This window comes from Malaclemys terrapin, chromosome 7, assembly GCF_027887155.1.
Source record: "Malaclemys terrapin pileata isolate rMalTer1 chromosome 7, rMalTer1.hap1, whole genome shotgun sequence".
NCBI lineage: Eukaryota > Metazoa > Chordata > Testudines > Emydidae > Malaclemys > Malaclemys terrapin.
In genome coordinates this window covers 67,108,240-67,126,453 of record NC_071511.1, presented here as the reverse complement: position 1 = coordinate 67,126,453, position 18,214 = coordinate 67,108,240, and the positions used below count along the sequence as shown (strand labels likewise).

The 18,214-nt window shown below is 44.3% G+C and overlaps 1 protein-coding gene across 2 annotated transcripts in view; it reads left to right on the top strand.

The window, feature by feature from the left end:
• The window catches only part of DLG5 (discs large MAGUK scaffold protein 5), a 204,877-nt gene that overhangs the window by 95,738 nt on the left and 90,925 nt on the right, over positions 1-18,214 (top strand). For both annotated transcript variants that reach the window (XM_054034358.1, XM_054034357.1), the window contains one exon: positions 17,221-17,386. In XM_054034358.1, coding sequence (XP_053890333.1) covers positions 17,221-17,386 — 166 coding nt within the window. The remainder of the gene's footprint in view (positions 1-17,220; positions 17,387-18,214) is intronic.

Sequence of the window (18,214 nt, the reverse complement as noted above, 5' to 3'; positions counted from 1 at the left end):
CAGTTTCTCCAGATTATTAAAAGAATTTTGTTTAGACAATTTAATTGCTTTGAGCACTTTGTCATGCAAATGAGATTATTTTTCGACTACAGGAGTAGTTTGCAGATGTTTGCACATAAAAACTGCTGGGATGTTTGTGTCTGTCTCTCTCACACACACATACATATATGTATAGGTTGTCTTTAATGGAAATGATTCTTTCTATACTTGAGGAAAAAGTTCTATTAACATTTAGCTGACCTACTGTGGCATAGCAAGCTGAATAAAAGATTAAATAAAGACTAAGCATATTTTTTTCTTACGTGTAATTTTGAAATGTTTTGAATATTTTGCTGTATTTGGTGTTGATGCTGATTATGCCAATTAAGAATTATTTATTCATTTACATGTGTTAATGAATATTTTAAAATAGCAATATAGCAAATCATACGTGATCCTTATGAGAAAGCAAGAAAGTCTTCCATGAAGAGTGAAACCCACTAACGTGACATATTAAGTTGTGTTGTCATGACACCAGACAAAAGGAAATACCTGTAAACTTTTGGTTCAGATTAGCAGTAAATTGAGAGCAGCTCATAGAAACACTGTATTTTAATGGTAACTTTTCAAGAAATAATTAGAGTTCTATATAATTATTGGTAGTTACAATGTGCTTTTAATCTTAGGATTCATAGATTCCAAGGCCAAAAGGGACCTTTGTGATCACGTAGTCCAGTGGTTCTCAACCAGGGGTGTGCTTCCCTCTCAGGGTACGCAGAGGTCTCCCAGGGGGTACATCAGCTCATCTAGATATTTGCCTAGTTTTACAACAGGCTACATAAAAAGCACTAGCGAAGTCGGTACAAACTAAAATTTCATACAATGACTTGTTTCTACTGTTTTAGATAGTATACACTGAAATGTAAGTACAATATTTTTATTCCAATTGATTTTATAATTATAGGTAATATTGAGAAAGTAAGTATTTTTCAGAATTAGTGTGCTGTGACGCTTGTATTTTTATGTCTGATTTTGTAAGCAAGTAGTTATTAAGTGAGGTGAAACTTGGTGGTACACAAGATGCATTAGACTCCTGAAAGGGGTACAATAGTCAGGAAGTGTTGAGAGCCAATCACGTAGTCTAACTTCTTATATAACACAAGCCATAGAACTTCTCTTAGAAGAATAATTCCTAGAGCATAACTTTTCTGAAAATGCTTTTTATTAATGTCCAGATAATGACTGCCCCGCCCCTTTAAGCCGGGAGGGCGGGGATGGAAGAACATTGTCTGACTTGTGGAAGGAAAGGCAACAGTGCTTTACTGATGGAGGGAGGGAAGGAGCAAGGTCAGAAGCTGCTGCAAAAATGGAGGTGTGGGTCAGTGTGGTGACACTGACTCATTGCCTGGGAACAGAAGGGTTGAAAAGGGGCATGCCAGGGTGTGAGAAGTCCTTTCTCCACCCTCCCTCTCTACCCTTGAGGTGGCAAAATGCCAGGTTTGTTCAGGACATGCTGTGGGCTTTGTTCTAGCTGTGCCTTTCGAAGGGGGCTGGGAGGGAATTTTTCCCTCACCACCAGATTGGCCTAGGTGGAGTGGTGTTTTTTTTGCCTTCCCCACAGTGAGTTCAGGGAGGGCTTTAACTGAGGTGTGAAGGCAGTTAGGCTACGGGTCGCAGTGCATTCTGTAAGTGTGGGGCGGATGTCCTGTGCAGGTACGCCATAGGGAAGGGATACAGTGACCAGAGAAATGACGTGGAAAAGGACTTAAAAAGGAGGTGCTGGTTCAAGGAATGGAATGCGGGGTGGTGGGGAGAGAGGGAGGAGAATGTATTTTAAGAAACAGATTTTTAAAAGCTATTTTTAAAGGTAAAGTTAAAAAAAAAAAAAAAAAAAAGTGTTACCCTATTGAGATGTCCACTTAAGAATTTTTTACATTTTAACACTTCAGTAAAGTGAAAGGACGTTCTCTTTAATTTATATGAAAGTTTCAAGATTAAGGTAATCTTGGAGTGAATCTGTGTAGCCAGGCTAAAATCTAGGGGTGAAATTCTGGACCCATTCAAATCCATGTGATCCCAGGTCTGTCCTAAATGTTGAGACCATTAACTAGGTTTGTGAATTGTGCTCCTCCTATGGATGGTAACTATGGGCCCAATTCTGTAAACACATGTGCACGTGAGGAACTTTACACAGAATCAGAGTTCCACAGATTTCACTGGGACTACACCTGTGCATAAAGTTACACACGGTTGTGTTTACAAGATCAGGGTATAAATCAGCATTTGTTTGCTTTCCTCCTGATCCAGAGGATTAAAAATAGTAATTTCATGTTGTTTCTCCCCTTCCCCCTTTACCATACGTGGAATGCTCCTTAATGGGGTACTATCTATTCTCCCCCCTTTCCTTCCTGCATTGCTAGCCAGTACCTGCTGTCTGCTGGACAACTGGAATAAGCTGCTGGGGAAGAACAGGGCAGCACTCTTGCAGAGAAATGTTTTACCTCTGATGGTAGCTGGGATCATGTGCTACTAGTAATTCTCACTCATTAACAAGTGCTGCAGATAATGCATTTCCTCTTCCTCTCCCAGTAGCTACCATTCTGGACCTGGAAGTAGGAGGAAAGGGATGCATTCAAAAGAAAGTGAAGCAACCATATCTGTGGCCAAAAGGCACTTCCCCCCGCCCCAACTCCCCACTAGCCTTGATAACCCACATCATTTATACACAGAAGATTATGGGGTTTAACAAAGTTGTTGTGTTTGGTTTTAGTGGGTTTTTTTAAAGGTGGGATTCCAGAACCTGTCTTTGTAGTAGCTCCCTGGAATATGCGTGTCTCCTTTTCGGATATTATATTGTGCTATCTGCATTGTCGAAGTATTACTCTGTTTTAAGATGCATTACTTTTAAACCACCAGTGTTCATTCTGGAAACAGATGCATGGCTTCTTGTCTTCTAAGAATCACAGACGATTCTGTCCTCCCACCTGTCCTCTTTTTAGTCTCCACTTTGTTCTCAGTCCTCTTCCAAAATCAGATGTCTTTCTGTCTCTCCAAAGTAGAGAGTAGATCTTTATCCCTCCTCACAGCCTCTGAAATAGTCTTTCCTAATTAACTCTGACAGTTCACAGTTCTCAAGACTTATCTGGTCACTGGCCTATCACTTCTTACACTCTTCAATAACTTACTCACCTGACACTCTTTCCCTCTGCCCCAGATTATTATTTCTGAAATTTGGCCCTCCTCTATTCCACCCTACTGTAGCTACAGATCCTGCCTCTAGCTCGGTTAGCTGTATTTTAGGGTGTAGAGAGATTGGTTTCCTCCTCCCCTCAGCGCTGTATAGAAACTCCAGTTAACATAAGTCAGCATTTCATGTGCAGAGAGAGAGCAGTGTCTGACTCTGAGGATAATCTGCTGGTAAGCATTTTAAGAGATTTCTGAATAAAAATAAACTCTGTTAACATGATGGCATTAAATACATTCTCCCATGCTCTTAACTCCATTTCTTCCTATTTTCAGATTCTTTCTTGACATGGTATGCCAACTCTGACCTTGTCATTCCCCTTTGATGTCATAGCAGTCAGGAAAGTAACAAATACTTTTCTCATGGATTGTATTTTCTAAATGGACAACCTACCTAAGTCTCAATTACTGAGGGACAATCTCCACTCATTGATATATTGCTTTCCACAACCAAATCTCTGTACAAGTTTTCATGAGTGTGGTACCCGAGTATTCGGATTCTAATATCTAAACTGTATTGTTAAATCTATTCACCTAAATTTGGGTTATTGCTGATTATGTACTCTATGTATCATAGACTTTTAAAAACAAATTCTATATTTGTGGATAATCTAAGCATCGTACCCAGATATACAGACACACTTTTCTCAACCTATGTATTATATAATTTTTTTTAACATTAGCTTTAATAAACTTTTTAAATCTTTTCTTCCTTTATCTTGAATGCTGACTTGTCTATAGTGTCACAGTTCCTTCATGCCACTTCCTGTTGTTTGGTCTTCCTTATCTATCAATTAATTACATTCCATTATATTGCTCACATTCTCTAATTTCTTCACAACTGGCTCCATTTCTTTAGCCACAGGTGCCTCTCTCATTCTTTATTGTACTGGCGTTTCTCACCACGATTGTCATTCCACTCTTTAACAACCACCACCACAACTGGCACTGTGATTTTAAGACTTTTCCCTTCCGGTGCCAGGCTTGTCCAAAGTACATGACTTCCACCCTGAGAGCTACCATGCCCACCATTTTGTGGACTTAACCAGTGTGCCACAGGATGTGCTTTGAGAGAGTCTTTTATTGAGGCTGCTTAATTTTGGGCCCTTAAATCTTAGTTACTTCAAAGCAATAAACACTTTATTCCCAATAAAGATCAGATAATTTATTTTTCACAATCTTAATCTTGAATTTATCAGTGTCCAACTTATTTATGTTCTTATATGCATTATTTTTAACAGTGATCTTTAATCAATTTCATTTCACTTTATCTCCTCAGTGTTTCTATATCTGTGCATAGTAGAGTGACTTGTTTCTATATCCATTTGGAACATTGTTAACCGATCCATAAACATGCTTTGCAAGACTTGTTTTTCAGTCAAAGGCAAACATTCTTTGTTTCTGGCTTTTAGAATAACTATCCTCCTTCTTTCTCCAGGTCAGTCCCTGGGAATCCTTTTCCTTTATGGCAACACAAGCACAAAATGTACATTTGGTAAAGCTATCTCACATTTGTCACTTGCTCCTTAGTCAACATATGTTAAGATTTACATTACTTGTTGAAAGCCCACAAATGAATGGGAAAACCATTTAGTCATTAAGAAAGCTAACAGTACACCACATCAGAATACTTTTTATATAGCCAAATACAATAACATCAGGTTGTTGGCCTTTCACTCTGGTAATTGGCTAATTTACTGGAAAAGAGTTTAACTTGTATAGTAACACTGCTCCCCCAGCCTCCTAGGGGTGTTTTGGTCTCTACTGTGTCACAGACCATTGTGACCTCCATGGGATGAGTTCTCTATTTCTTGGCTTAGTTCCCACTGTGTTCCTTAAAGGCCAGATTCAGCTGCCTTGGCCTGTCACATAAGTAGTACCTTGAGTGCCAATTATCCACTTGTATATTCTCATTAATTTCAGACCTATGTCTGTAGTATATACACCTCTACCTTGATATAACGTTGTCCTTGGGAGCCAAAAAATCTTACCGCGTTATAGGTGAAACCACGTTATATCGAACTTGCATTGATCCACTGGAGTGCGCAGCCCCCCCCCCCCCCCCCCGCCCCAGAGCACTGCTTTACAGCATTATATCCGAATTCGTGTTATATCGGGTCGCATTATATCGGGGTAGAGGTGTATGTCAGAACATACTCTGGTCAGTATTGGTGTCTCATCACCAGGCATCCTAGCAATTCATTTGCCACGGAAAAATGCAGAATTTAATTTTTTCATAGAATCTTTAATTTTTACATTTTATGAAAAAATAAAAAACATTAATTATTAACTAAATTTTACTGAAAATACCAATGTCACTTATTCAATACACACAACCTCTCCCTCTTGTGGCTGATTTTTTGAATGCGCTTTAAATTTACATTGCTAAACATACTTCAATAACCTGCTTCCAGCATATAGAGCAGTGGTGGGCGACCTGTGGCCCATCAGAGTAATCTGATTGCAGGCTGCAAGACATTTTGCTGATGTTGACCGTCCGCAGGCATGGCCCCCGGCAGCTCCCTGTGGCCGTGGTTTGCCGTTCCTGGCCCATGAGAGCTGCGGGAAACAGTGTTTCATTTTATTCGCAGAAAAATGTAGATTTTTGTTTTTTGTATCAGAGAATTTTGGTTTTTTATCCTGGAAAACTAGGATTCCTGCTCATCACTTTCTGGTTCATCCATTTCCCTTTCTCGTATTTAGTATCTTGGTGTCATCTGGCAGATCATCTTTGGTGTCCCTGAAAGTCTAATCTGCAGGTCTAGGCAGAACTTCTCTACCTTGGTTTGAATAAAGGCAAGTGATCCAAGGTTCTTGTGTCTCCATCTTTTTCACCTTTAGTGAAATTTCTGGAAGGCTTCTTTCCCCCAGACTTATCAGTCAGCTTGACTGTTCACATGCCTAGTGACCATTCTTGCTGTCTGCTGTTTTCTTTTAGATCAGTCTATCTTAGTGCCCAGTGCCTTGTTGCTTTATGGCTCCCTGTTCCAAAGACTTTACAAAAGGAATCACTGTTCTCTTTTGTCTGATTTGTTGGATGTCCTGACAGTCAGCTTGAATTCATATGGGATACCTATGTATGGGCTCTGCTTGTTTCCCCTGTGCGGGCTGTAGGGTCAGGAAAATGCCATGCATGGTCTTCCCCTCCTGTCGGATCCCACAGAAGCAGCAGTTTCAGCTGCACACATTCAAAAACAGCCTTCCTCTACTTTGCTTATTATAGCTAGCAGGATTCTAGGAATTCTTTCTGGACTGACTGACAGATCTATTTCTTCCTTATTGTGACTTTTGTGGGCATGAGGTCAGTGAGCTGAGACAGTGTCTATCTTTGAATGGATCTTTCCAAAGCCCCTCCTCCCCCCCCCCCTTTATGTCTTTCAGAAATTTTAAGTTTAGTTATTTTCAGTTGAGTTTAAAGGAAATGTTTTACACACTGGTAGTGTTGGTTCATTGCAGTTTGCATTACAAGCACGCAGGTGCCACACATTTTGTCTTGTGCATAACTACATGATTCTTATTGCTTTCACAGCTCATTATGGTCCCTACCTGTCACAGCAAACGGCCTCTACAGTTCAGTATTGTACCTTTCACTTTCATTTTTTTAACGGAATGTTGCTTGCCTCTACTAATGTTTTACTTTACCTACATAATAGTTTTCTGTTGGAATATTTCTCATCGCTTGCCTGCTATCATCTTGTTATACTACTTCTAATGCATGCATCGAAATGGTCCTTTGTCTTTAGGACATGGTCCTAGTTTTTTTGCTCTTGCTGAAGTGAACTGCTGTTTTGGTGTAAACATTTTCTTAAAACAAATGCTACAAATAAACTACTACTACCTTCTGTCTCTTGTCTTTTGTCTTCATTTGGCAAGAATCTTTGAGATGTTCTGAATCATGATTCACAGGACCATAAGAATATTTTGATATTCTGAGTTCCCCTGGTGGTTATTCAGATAGTAGAAGATGCACAGCAAGTGCAAAACTTGCTGAATAATGTCTTTGTTTTGTTTTGGTATCTGCATGTAACAGCTGGCACTTGTTTATAATAATTTTGTGGTAAAATCTGAAGTGTGCATTTTGTTCGATGACCTCAGATTACATTTTAGCTAGATCACACAGACCCTCATGATATCACAAGTGTGCATCACAGATATGCAACCTCCATTGAGTGAATGACTGGTTTGTCTTATTTTGTAATAAGTTGATAACATATTCTCAGGAACACTTAGATTTACTACTAGGGTTACCATATTTCCACAAACAAAAAAGAGGACACTGTGGGGGGGGAAGGAGCCCCGCTCCTGCCCCGCCCCATCCACTCCCTCCCACTTCCCACCCCCTGATTGCCCCCCTCAGAACCCCCAACTCCCCCCCGCTCCTTGTCCCCTGACTGCCCCCTCCTGAGAACCCCCTACGACCCTACCTGTCCCCTGACTGCCTCGACCCTTATCCACACCCCCACCCATCTTAACACCCCCGCCCCCAGACAGACCCCCGGAGACTCCCATGCTCTATCCAATTGCTCCCCGCCCCTTGACAGGACCCCCAGAACTCCTAACCCATCCAACCCCCCCTGTCCCTGACTGTCCCAACCCCTCTCCACACCCCTACCCCCCTGACAGCCCCCCCAAACTCCCGACCCATCCAACCCCCCGTCCCTGACTGTCCCAACCCCTACCCCCCTGACAGCCCCCCCAAACTCCCGACCCATCCAACCCCCCCGTCCCTGACTGTCCCAACCCCTCTCCACACCCCTGCCCCCCTGCCAGCTCCCCCCCAAACTCCCGACCCATCCAATCCCCCCCCCCCCCCCCGTCCCCTGACCAGGACCGGCTTTAAAGAGCCCAGGAATCGGGCTGCACTGTGGCCGGGGTTGCGGGGCTTGGGGCCGGGCCGGAGGTGCTCGGCCGGCGCTGCTGGGGCCCGGGCCGGGCCGGAGCCGCTGGGGGCCAGAGCCGGGGTGCTTGGCCGGGGCTGGGCCGGTGCGCTCGGCCGGAACCAGGGCCGGCGCTGCTGGGGCCCGGGCCGGGCCGGGGCTGCTCGGCCGGAACCGGGGTCACCGCCCTGGGGCCGGAGCCGCTGGGGCCCGAGTGGGATGGGGCCACCGGGCGCCACTCAGCCTGGGCCGGAGGGAGCTGCTTGGCCAGGGCTGCGCCTCCCCAGAGCTCTCCTCCTCGCGCCCCCCGCCCCAACTTACCTGCTGCTGCCTCCTGCTTGCCCCTGCTTCTTTTCAGACTTCCCTTGAAGATCTGATTCGCGGGAAGCAGGGGAGGGGGAGGAGCAGGTGGGCGGAGCGTTCAGGGGATGGAGGAGGGGGAAGACAGCTGCGGGGCCGGACAGCATGGTAAGGCTGCAGGGGATGCGGGGAGCCGGGAAGGGACTTTGGGTGCCCAGCGGCGCTTGGCCGCCACTTTTCTGTCTATAAATAGCCGACCGGGGGGAAATCCCGGACATTTTTAGATTTTTTTAAAAATCCCCCCCCGGATGGCTATTTATAGACCGAAAAGCCGGACATGTCCGGGGAAATCCGGACATATGGCAGCCCTATTTACTACTTCCTCACCCATCAATTACATTCTGTATTGCACTACAAAATGGTCCAGTACTGTGGTGTTTCCTGGCCATCTTATGTCTTCTAATCCTGTCACTCATGCAATTGGCCGTAGATATTTCCTCTTTTTGGTTTAAGAACTGTGATCAAAGTATGCAATCTATGGAACTAACTTTGAGCAATATTTTTGAGGGTCAACATGCACTACTCTCCTTTGATCAGTCATCAGGGATTGTATGTTCTGCATGTAAAAGGAAAAGATTTTTGCAGATTTTTGTAAACTCAAACATTTGACGTCTTAATTACTTACAGTATGAGTATTTCAACTCTTTTTAAAAGAATTTATGAAGGATACTGCAAAATCTGGATTTTGCTTTTCCTGCTCAAATATTAATGTGAAAAGGTGGGTGAGGTAATATCTTTTATTGGACCAACTTCTGTTGGTGAAGGAGACAAGCTTTCGAGCTTAGAGTTCATCTGTCACAACTAAATAAAAGGTGGAACAGTTTGTTTAGCATAAGGAGTTCAGATGTTAACATGTGAAGTGTGCAGTTGCTAGATTTGCAGTTGTACGATAAATTGGGTTATAGATTATTGTAATGAGCCATAAATCCAGTGTCTTTACTGAGTCCATGATTTTTAGTGTCTAACAAACTTATGTATTTAAGCTCCCAAGCTCATCTTTTGAAGGTGTTGTGCAGGTTTCCTTTGATGATGAGGACTGAGAGGTCAGATATGGAGTGATTGTTTTGTGAAAATTTAATGTTGTTGTGTGAGTGTTAATGTGTCATGTAGATTTTATGTATGTAGTCTAATGTAAGCAAAATTAATTTTGCTTACAAAACCATTCCCTAGTAGAACAATATGGCTATTTCAGTGGTAAGAACGGAACACAGTTTACCTGGAGATAGGCCAAAAAAGGTGACCTGCATACTGATTGGTTCTTGAGGCTAGATGTGAGGCTTATGTAAGCAGACAAACAAGTTGCACTTGGCAGCAATTTTATAAATATGTTTTGACAAATCTGGTTTGTTTGAAAAAGCAGGTAAGTTACTGAAAGGCAGCATTATTTAGATAATAGAGCTTTAGCCTTTAAACTTGTGCATGTTAAGACCAATTTGATTGGCTAAAGTACAGAAAGGAAACTGTTGTATAAAGTGTGCAGCCAGGTGGAAAAAGAATACAGACCAGGAAGCACAGGTCACTTTCCTTACAGTACGTCAAGATGTCAGATGAAATACAAGACTTTTAGCATTCAGCTAGAAAAGTTCCCTTTAAGGGAAATGAAGAGTATTGAAATTTTCTTATGAGCTAGAGGCTTACTTGAGTTATTTGAAGTATATACAAGTCACCCATAATACTACAAAAGGTCTCATAGCATTATTGAAAATGTAAAGTTGTTAGTAAATTGGGCAAATACAAGCTTTTTTTTTTTTTTTAAACTTCTTTGTAGGGATAGGAGGGGGATGTATACATTATAAATGTGCATTTACGCAAGGCAAAGGGCATACATGTTTTTGATCTAGACTTTCAATAAATATCATTTTTGCTTTATTTTAATCAATACTTGTGACAAAATTAATGAGGTTGCTTGAGTCCTATGAAAAACATTGCAGTTTTATTCTGCATATTTAATTTTAAAACACTGAGATCAAAACTCTTATTCTGAAGGTATTTGTAGAAGTGACCATTACTAAATTAAAAATAGTAATTGCTTTCCAGGTTTGAGGCTGCATATCATGAGAACTTGTCATATAAGGCTAGCTACCATGCCACATTACTTAGAGGAAACTCGTGTTCCTCGGCTTAGATTTTTGACTGTGCACAAGGACGTTCTTCTAGTCCAAAGAAGACTGGCACAGGGACATTAATTGCTGTATCACAAAGCGGGCAAGAAAAATGAGGTGAAGAAATAGAGAGCTCAACATTTCATATGCTTAAGTCCCCAGAGCAGCCTTCATGGGCTTGCTCAGAGCTTATACAGTTGATATCTCAAGTGAAAATTGGCCGTGGAAGTAGGAGAGGGGTTAATGTTTACTTAACAATGGACTGTTCTTGACCATCAGGCTTTTCATGAACATCAGGCACTCAGGTTTTCCTTTTTTTCGCCTCGGGAGTAAGCGGTTGTCAACAAGCAGTTCAAGGACCATCCCAGTGATCATTACGTTATTATTGTTACAGTTCCCATAGCCCTTCTAATATTCCAGTGCAAGTGGAGACAGATACATAGGCTGCTGCAGAAAGAGCGAGTTGCCAAAAACCATGCAGCAAGTCTGTAGCAGAGCTGGGATTAGAATGCACGTTTGTTCTAGGTCTGTGCTTAACCATTAAAGAACGCTGCTTCTCAGCATATGTCCACATCTTTTCAAACAAGAAGTAGTTCCGGATTTTTTTTCCTCCTTTCCTACTTGTCTCTGTTTAGCCCATCTAGATCATTTTATGTACCTGTTGCTAGTTAAAGCAAACCACCAACCTGAAATACTGTGTTCCCCACCATTTCTTTGCATTACAAATCCATCATTTTGCAGGTAGTTTACAACTGTTATTTTATGTGTTTGCAGTATTGTTGTAGCCATGTTGGTCCCAGGATATGAGAGAGAAGGTAGGTGAGGTAATATCTTTTATTGGACCAACTTTTGCTGGTGGACGGTACAAGCTTTTTAGGTAGAGCTCTGTGTAGCTTGGACGCTTGCACCTTCCACCAACAGAAGTTGGTCTAGTAAAAAATATTGTGGATGAGTAGTTATCCTCGCCAAAATGATGCCGAACTTTTCATCAGGATTGGAAAATCCATCTCAAGGAGATGGGCCTTAATTTTACTTAGTGGTGACATTTGTGAATTTGTTAAAGATGGATGGGGGAACCTTATGGGTTGAGGTAGGGATGTGAAGGAGGCTCATTTGCAAATCAAGTTGAAGGGGTATCTATTTCTGCCCTAGCTTGACTTCAGAACAGTTCTCGTGGTTACTAGTTCTTCCATTTTTGTTGTGATAGTACTAAATTGTTAACTGAAATAGTTAGCTGTATATTAATAAACAAGCAGTATATAAATAAACTGCATGAACATATAGACACTCCAGTAATAACAGGAATACAATTGAGCAAGGTGCTGTACAAACATAGGGCCTGATCCAGGAAGTTCCTTCCGCATGCATAACTCAAAGCGTAAGTTGTCCCCTTGTAATAAAGTCACATGTATTTAGGTACCTTTCTCTGTCTGGGCCACAGAGTAGAAGGGTGATCGCTGCCTCATAGAGTTCAGTCTAATGAAATTAGTTGACTGGTTTATTACAATATTTTAAAAATCTAGTTGGAATGAGCCATGTAGCTGCTGCTTGCATATTACTTGTATTGCCACTCCCCATGATGTAGCTGTTTGGTGACCAAAGACAAAGGGATCAGATCCTCAACACACTGAGACAACAGGTGAAGTCCTAGCAGTATAGGAATATGGGTCACAATAACATGCATTTAGTTAAGTCCATTTGCCTAGGACAGCAGTTCTCAAACTGTGGGACGCAACCACATTTTAATGGGGTTGCCAAGGCTGGCTTAGATTTGCTGGGGCCCGAGGCAGAATCCCGAGCCCCACCTCCCAGGGCCGAAGCTGAAGTCTGAGGACTTCAGCCCTGGGTAGCGATGCTCAGGTTACAGACCCCCCGCCTGGGGCTGAAGCCCTTGGTTTTGGCTTTGGTTCCCCCCACCCGGGGCAGTGGGGTTCGGGCTTTTGCCCTCCTCCACTCAGGGTTGCACAGCTCTGGCTTTGGTCCCTCCCTCCTGGGGTTGTGTAGTTATTTGTGTTTTCAGAAGGGGGTCACCATGCACTGAAATTGGGAACCCCTGGCCTAGAATATGAACAGTTGAACTGTAGCCTCTGTACCACAGGCAAACCATGGAGAACTGCAGAGAGTTTATAAAGTAAAACTACGGGAGAGCAGAGATACTGCCAAACTGAGTTCTTACACAACTATCTTTGGTATCTAGATTGTTCAATGCCTTGAAATAAATAAGAGTTGGGAGTGTACCTTAGGGAATAATGTGATTCTGAATCTCCAACCTAAAAACATCAGAGAAAGAAGATACAGTGGGTTCTTGTAGAGCCAAATACATCTGCCTTTTATTATCTCTAACATAGCAAAACCGTACAATGCATTGGATTTCTTCTTTCATTAATTTATAAAAAATAAGTGCTTTGTCTTGTGGTAGGCACAGGCTCTTACTGAATGCCAAAAGGGACTGTTCTTTATGTCTAAGCATGTATTGATTCTGCTCCCAACTATTTCTTGTTACGTTGTGTTGGGTAAGTCACCTAAGCCAGTGGTTTTCAAACTTTTTTTTCCTGGCGACTCAATTGAAGAAAATTGCTGATGCCCATGACTCAATGGAGCTGGGGATGTAGGGTTTGGGGTATGAGAGGGGGCTCTGGGCTGGGGCAGGGGTGCGGGAGGGGGCTCTGGGCTGGAGGAGGCTCAGGGCTGGTGAAGGAGGCTGGGGCACGGGCTTACCTCGGGCGGCTCCCTGTCAGCGATGCAGTGAGGGTGCTAAGGCAGGCTTACTGCCTGTCCTGCCACCATGGGCCGCGCTGCGCCCCGGAAGCGACCAACAGCATGTCTGGCTCCTAGGCAGAGGCATGCAAGCGGCTCCACGCAGCTCTCGCCTGCAGGCACCGCTCTCAAGCTCCCATTGGCTGGGTCCTGGCCAATGGGAGTGTGGAGCCAGTGCTCAGGGTAGGGGCAGCACATGTAGGAGCTGGACCTGCTGCTGGCCGCTTCAGGTGTTGGAACAGGTAGGGATTAGCCTGCCTTAGCTGGGCAGAACCACCGACGGGACTTTTAATGGCCTGGTCGGCGGTGCCAACCAGATCCACCACGACCCACTGCCTTATGTTCTGCCACCCGGTACTGGATCGCAACCCACAGTTTGAAAACTACTAACCTAAGCCAACATTTTCAAATTGCCGTTGATTTTTGTTCCCTCAGTTTTTGTGCGCCTTATCAGAGAGATGGTGGGCATAATTTTCAGAAGTGTTGAGAGTCCATTGATTCATTTGAAATTGTGTGGTTAGCTCTTCTGAAAATTGGAAATACAGTATCTCAAGTAATGCACCCAAAATCCATAGCATTTTTTAAATTTGTGTGCCTCAGGTTGCCTATCCTTAAAATGGAGATAACTACTATGGCAAATTGCCGGCACTATTATGATGGGTCCCATGCTTTCTCCTCTTGTGGGGGGTTAAGGGTGCCATTTTCACCCCTGAACTGGGGTATCCACTGTCCCACTAGTGTCCCAGAAAAAGGGAGTGGAGAGGGAGGAACCCAGGCCTGCCCTCTGCTTCAGGTCCTAGCCCAGGGGCCCTAGGGATAGCGGCGAACCACGTGAACTAGCAATTCCTTCCCCTGGGCTACGTCCCTCTCTGGCCCTTCAGCTTGTGGGGCTTCCTGCCCTCTCTCTGCTTGGGCCAAGTTTCTCCCAACCCCTTGTGTCTGTAGAGTTTCTCTGCTCTGCACAAGCCAAGTTTCCCTTTACCTAGGGTCTTGGTCTTCTGGCCCGCCACAGCACTTCTCCAAACTGCTCTCCACTCCAACACCAAACCACTCTGCTTCAACTCCTCCAACTGTCTGATTGAAGCAGGGGGGTTTTATCAGGTGACTGGTTTCATGTGCTCTAATTGGCTTAATTGGTTTCAGGTGCTCTAATTAATCTGTAGCAGCCTCTCTTCCCTCTACAGGGAATAAGGCTCTCATCATCCTGGGGCTTACATATCTCCCATCGATCACTCTCCTGCTGCCCTCTGGCCATGCTATATCACACTATCTACCTTGGTAGTGTGCTTTGAGGGCCTCAGATGAAAGCTGGTATGATTATAATAAAGGCACCTCTTAATAAGGCTTCACTTTAAAATCCTTCATCTGTATGTTATTTTTTAAAAAATTATACCTCAGGCAAATTCAGTTTTTGTTTTTCTTGTGGAAAACTGCATTAGAAATTACAGAATTACAAATCTCAACATAGATCTGGATTATAACTACTGATCTGTGACCTGCATCTAAGATTAGAATCTGACAGTTCTCTGGCAGAGCTAAAATTACAACTGAATTTAATGCCAGGATGTTTTGAAACAAAATACTTCAAATTAACAAGTCTTGTCTGGAAGTTAACCTCTTCTTACAGTGACCTGATCCATGGATGTTTATAGCTGTCTGAGGGAATATGCACCATTAGGGTTACCATATTTCAGAAAGCAAAAAAGAGGACGAGAGGAGCCAAGCCCTAGCCCCGCCCCTGTCCTGCCATAGCCCCGCCCCTGCCCCTTCTACTCCCTCCCACTTCCCGCCCCCCTCAGAACCCCCAACCCTCTCCCCGTTCCTTGTCCCCTGACTGCCCCCTCCTGGGACCCCTGCCCCTAACTGCCCCCCAGGACTCCACCCCCTACCTAAGCCTCCCTGCCTCTTGTCCCCTGACTGCCCCCTCCTGAGACCCTCCCCCCATCCTAACTGGCCCCCTAGGACCCTACCTGTACCCTGACTGCCCCAACCCTTATCCACACTCCCACCCCCAGACAGACCCCTGGCACTCCCACGCCCCATCCAACCACTCCCCACCCCCTGGCAGCCCCCCCCCCCGAACTCTTGACCCATCTAAACCCCTCTGCTCCCTGTCCCCTGACTGCTCTGATCCCTCTCCCCACCCCTGCCCCCTGACAGCCCCGCCCCCAGAACTCCCAACTCCCCCCCCCACTCCTTGTCCCCTGACTGCCCCCTCCTGGGACCCCTGCTCCTAACTGCCCTCCAGAACCCCACCCCCACTTAAGCCTCCCTGTTCCTTGTCCCCTAACTGCCCCCTTCTAAGACCCCCCCCACCCTAACTGCCCCCCCTAGGACCCTACCCCCTACCTGTACCCTGACTGCCCAAAGCCTTATCCACCCCCCGAACTCCCGACCCCCGCCCCCCTGTCTCTTGACTGCTCCCTCCAGAACCTCCCTGCCCCTTCTCCGACCCCCTGGCTCCCCTACCCTGCCGCTCGTCCTGGCCCGCTGGGCAGCAGGGGAGGAGCTCCAGACTGCCAGAGGTGATCTGCAAATGCAGGGAGGGAGGGAGTTATCCCCGCTGCAGGGGAAGCGGAGGAGGGTCTCTCTCTGGCTGTCGGAGCCCCATGTAAGTGGCACCATCTGGCCAGCTGCCCTGTTAGCAGTCTGCATGGGGAGGGGGGGGGGAGGAGTCCGGACATTTACAAATTCTCCCTGGACGCTATTTTTAGCTCAAAAAGCCGGATATGTCCGGGGGAATCCGGACGAATGGTAACCCTATGCACCATCAGTCACTGCTGAAATTTAAAAAACAAGAGTGATTCAGCCATCTAAACCTCATGTGTGACAACCCATTTGGGAGACTGTCATGTAATTCAGCTTGATAAATATGTGCTTAACTCATTTTAGAAAATAATATTTAAAATGTAATGCAAGATACTTTTCATATGTACCTTTTTGATTTTTTTTTTTTTAAAGCATATTTCAAATGTACTGGATTGATCTGTTGTGATGTGTCAAGGGATATTGAATTGTTTGTCACTCAGTACAGGTATTACAGTTTCTTTTTGAATGTCAAAGCTGGTATATAATGTTTAATGTCTTTATGGATTTTTGTACCATCTTGACCCACAATGTTTGGGCATAGATTCTATCCTGGCAGCTGATTTAGTGAAGCTTGAGAGACTGTCTCAAAACGTCTTAGGCTTTCCATGTTTTATTTTGGGGTTATCCTGCATCATCAGTGGTGGCAAATAGTTAACTAAGGTCAAGTTATTTTAAAGAGAGAGTCAATTGTAATACTTTGCAAAACAGTGAATGTATATAGTTAGGTTAAGTGTGTGTGTGTTGCGGGAAGCGGGGTGGAATTCTGGAGCAGCTGCGTTGTTGTTGTTCTTCCCGGTGTAGACTAGCAAAGCTGCTACATACACTGATGGATCTTATTCCAGTTTCATCCATGCAATAGCTCCACCATTGTCAATAACAGCGTTGCCCATAGTGGGGATTTGCAACACTGCAGCCACACCAGCAGCTGGCAACCAGTGTCTGTAATTGGGACAAATATCCAGTGTAGACAGAGGCCTCTCTATCTGCTGCTACTTATTTCCCATAAAATGTCTTGCACTTCTAGCATCTTGACTTGTCAACAGAGTCACCAACAAGTATGTAAGGGCCTCGATCTTGCAAACCAATCTGCATTGTCAGATCCCTGCACCCACTCAGTCTGAGTGAGTTCATTGGAGCCTCACGAGCCAGCATGCAGGACTGCAGCTTGTGTGTGTGTTTTTTTTTTTTTAAACAAAATTCTTATGCATGGTTTTTATCCATTTAGCCTGGCTAATTATAATGAAAATATATTATTCGTTCAAGCCTTGAGAAGTTATCTGACAATCTAATCAAAATGTTTATATTCTTATCAGGTACAACAGGCAAAGCATCATCCCCACCACCTGTCTTAGACACGAGGCAGATGAATGAGAAACTAGAGACTATTTTATTTCAGCTCCGCCAGGTTACACGTGAGAGGGATGAGTTACGCAAGCGCCTTGCACTTTCATCTCCTGGATCAACCTTCGATGACTGCAGGTACAAAAAATATATATTTTATATTTGAATACATGTCTTTAAGGGGTGCTGTATGTATTTTGGTTTTCATGGACTGCCATTCACAGCTAAAACAGTGAGCAAGTAGATTGCAAAATGTGTTTATACCACTCCCAGAATGTATACACCTGGCACTAATATTTGTTGCTGACTCATGTGGATGATGAAAAGATACAGCTTTGTAGTTCCTGGGTGTTACCTCAATAGAAAACAAATGTCATGTGCCTCTAGAAGGGCATTTGTCAAGCCCACTTTGCTGTTGGGTTCAAGTGAGGATTGGCAGCACTCCAGTCCATGGAAATTCATTTGTCATTGGGTATGAGTCCATTCTCCACAGATCTGAGGCTCCTCTCACCACTTACCTTTGTAGTTTTTGGGGGAGCTGAGACCTACCACAAGGTCCTATGTTTTCTGGGGAACAGTGTTCTCCTAACTTCTTCCTGGGATCCTCAGCGGAAACTGGGTGACCACATGTAGGATTAAGAGCCACCTATTACTGCCCATTGCTTCTGAGCTAATGATTAGAAAGAGAGGGGTGATCAGCTCTTCCACTCCAAGAGTTCTGGTGCGAGAGTATATAAAACACTTGCAAAACCCACTTGCCCACAGTGAGTGGGCTTCTTAGGGCTGGAAAGTCACTGGCTCCTTCCTTGGAGAGGAGGGGTGAAGAAGTCATAGCTAATGTTATTGAGGAGGGGAGGGGAAAGTCAGTGGGCAAAATAGATAGAGCTGCTTCTGTTTACAAAGCCAAGGAGAGGAAGCCAAGGAGCAGAGCAAGCTCCGAGCCACTTATCTTTGGGAGTAAGAGAG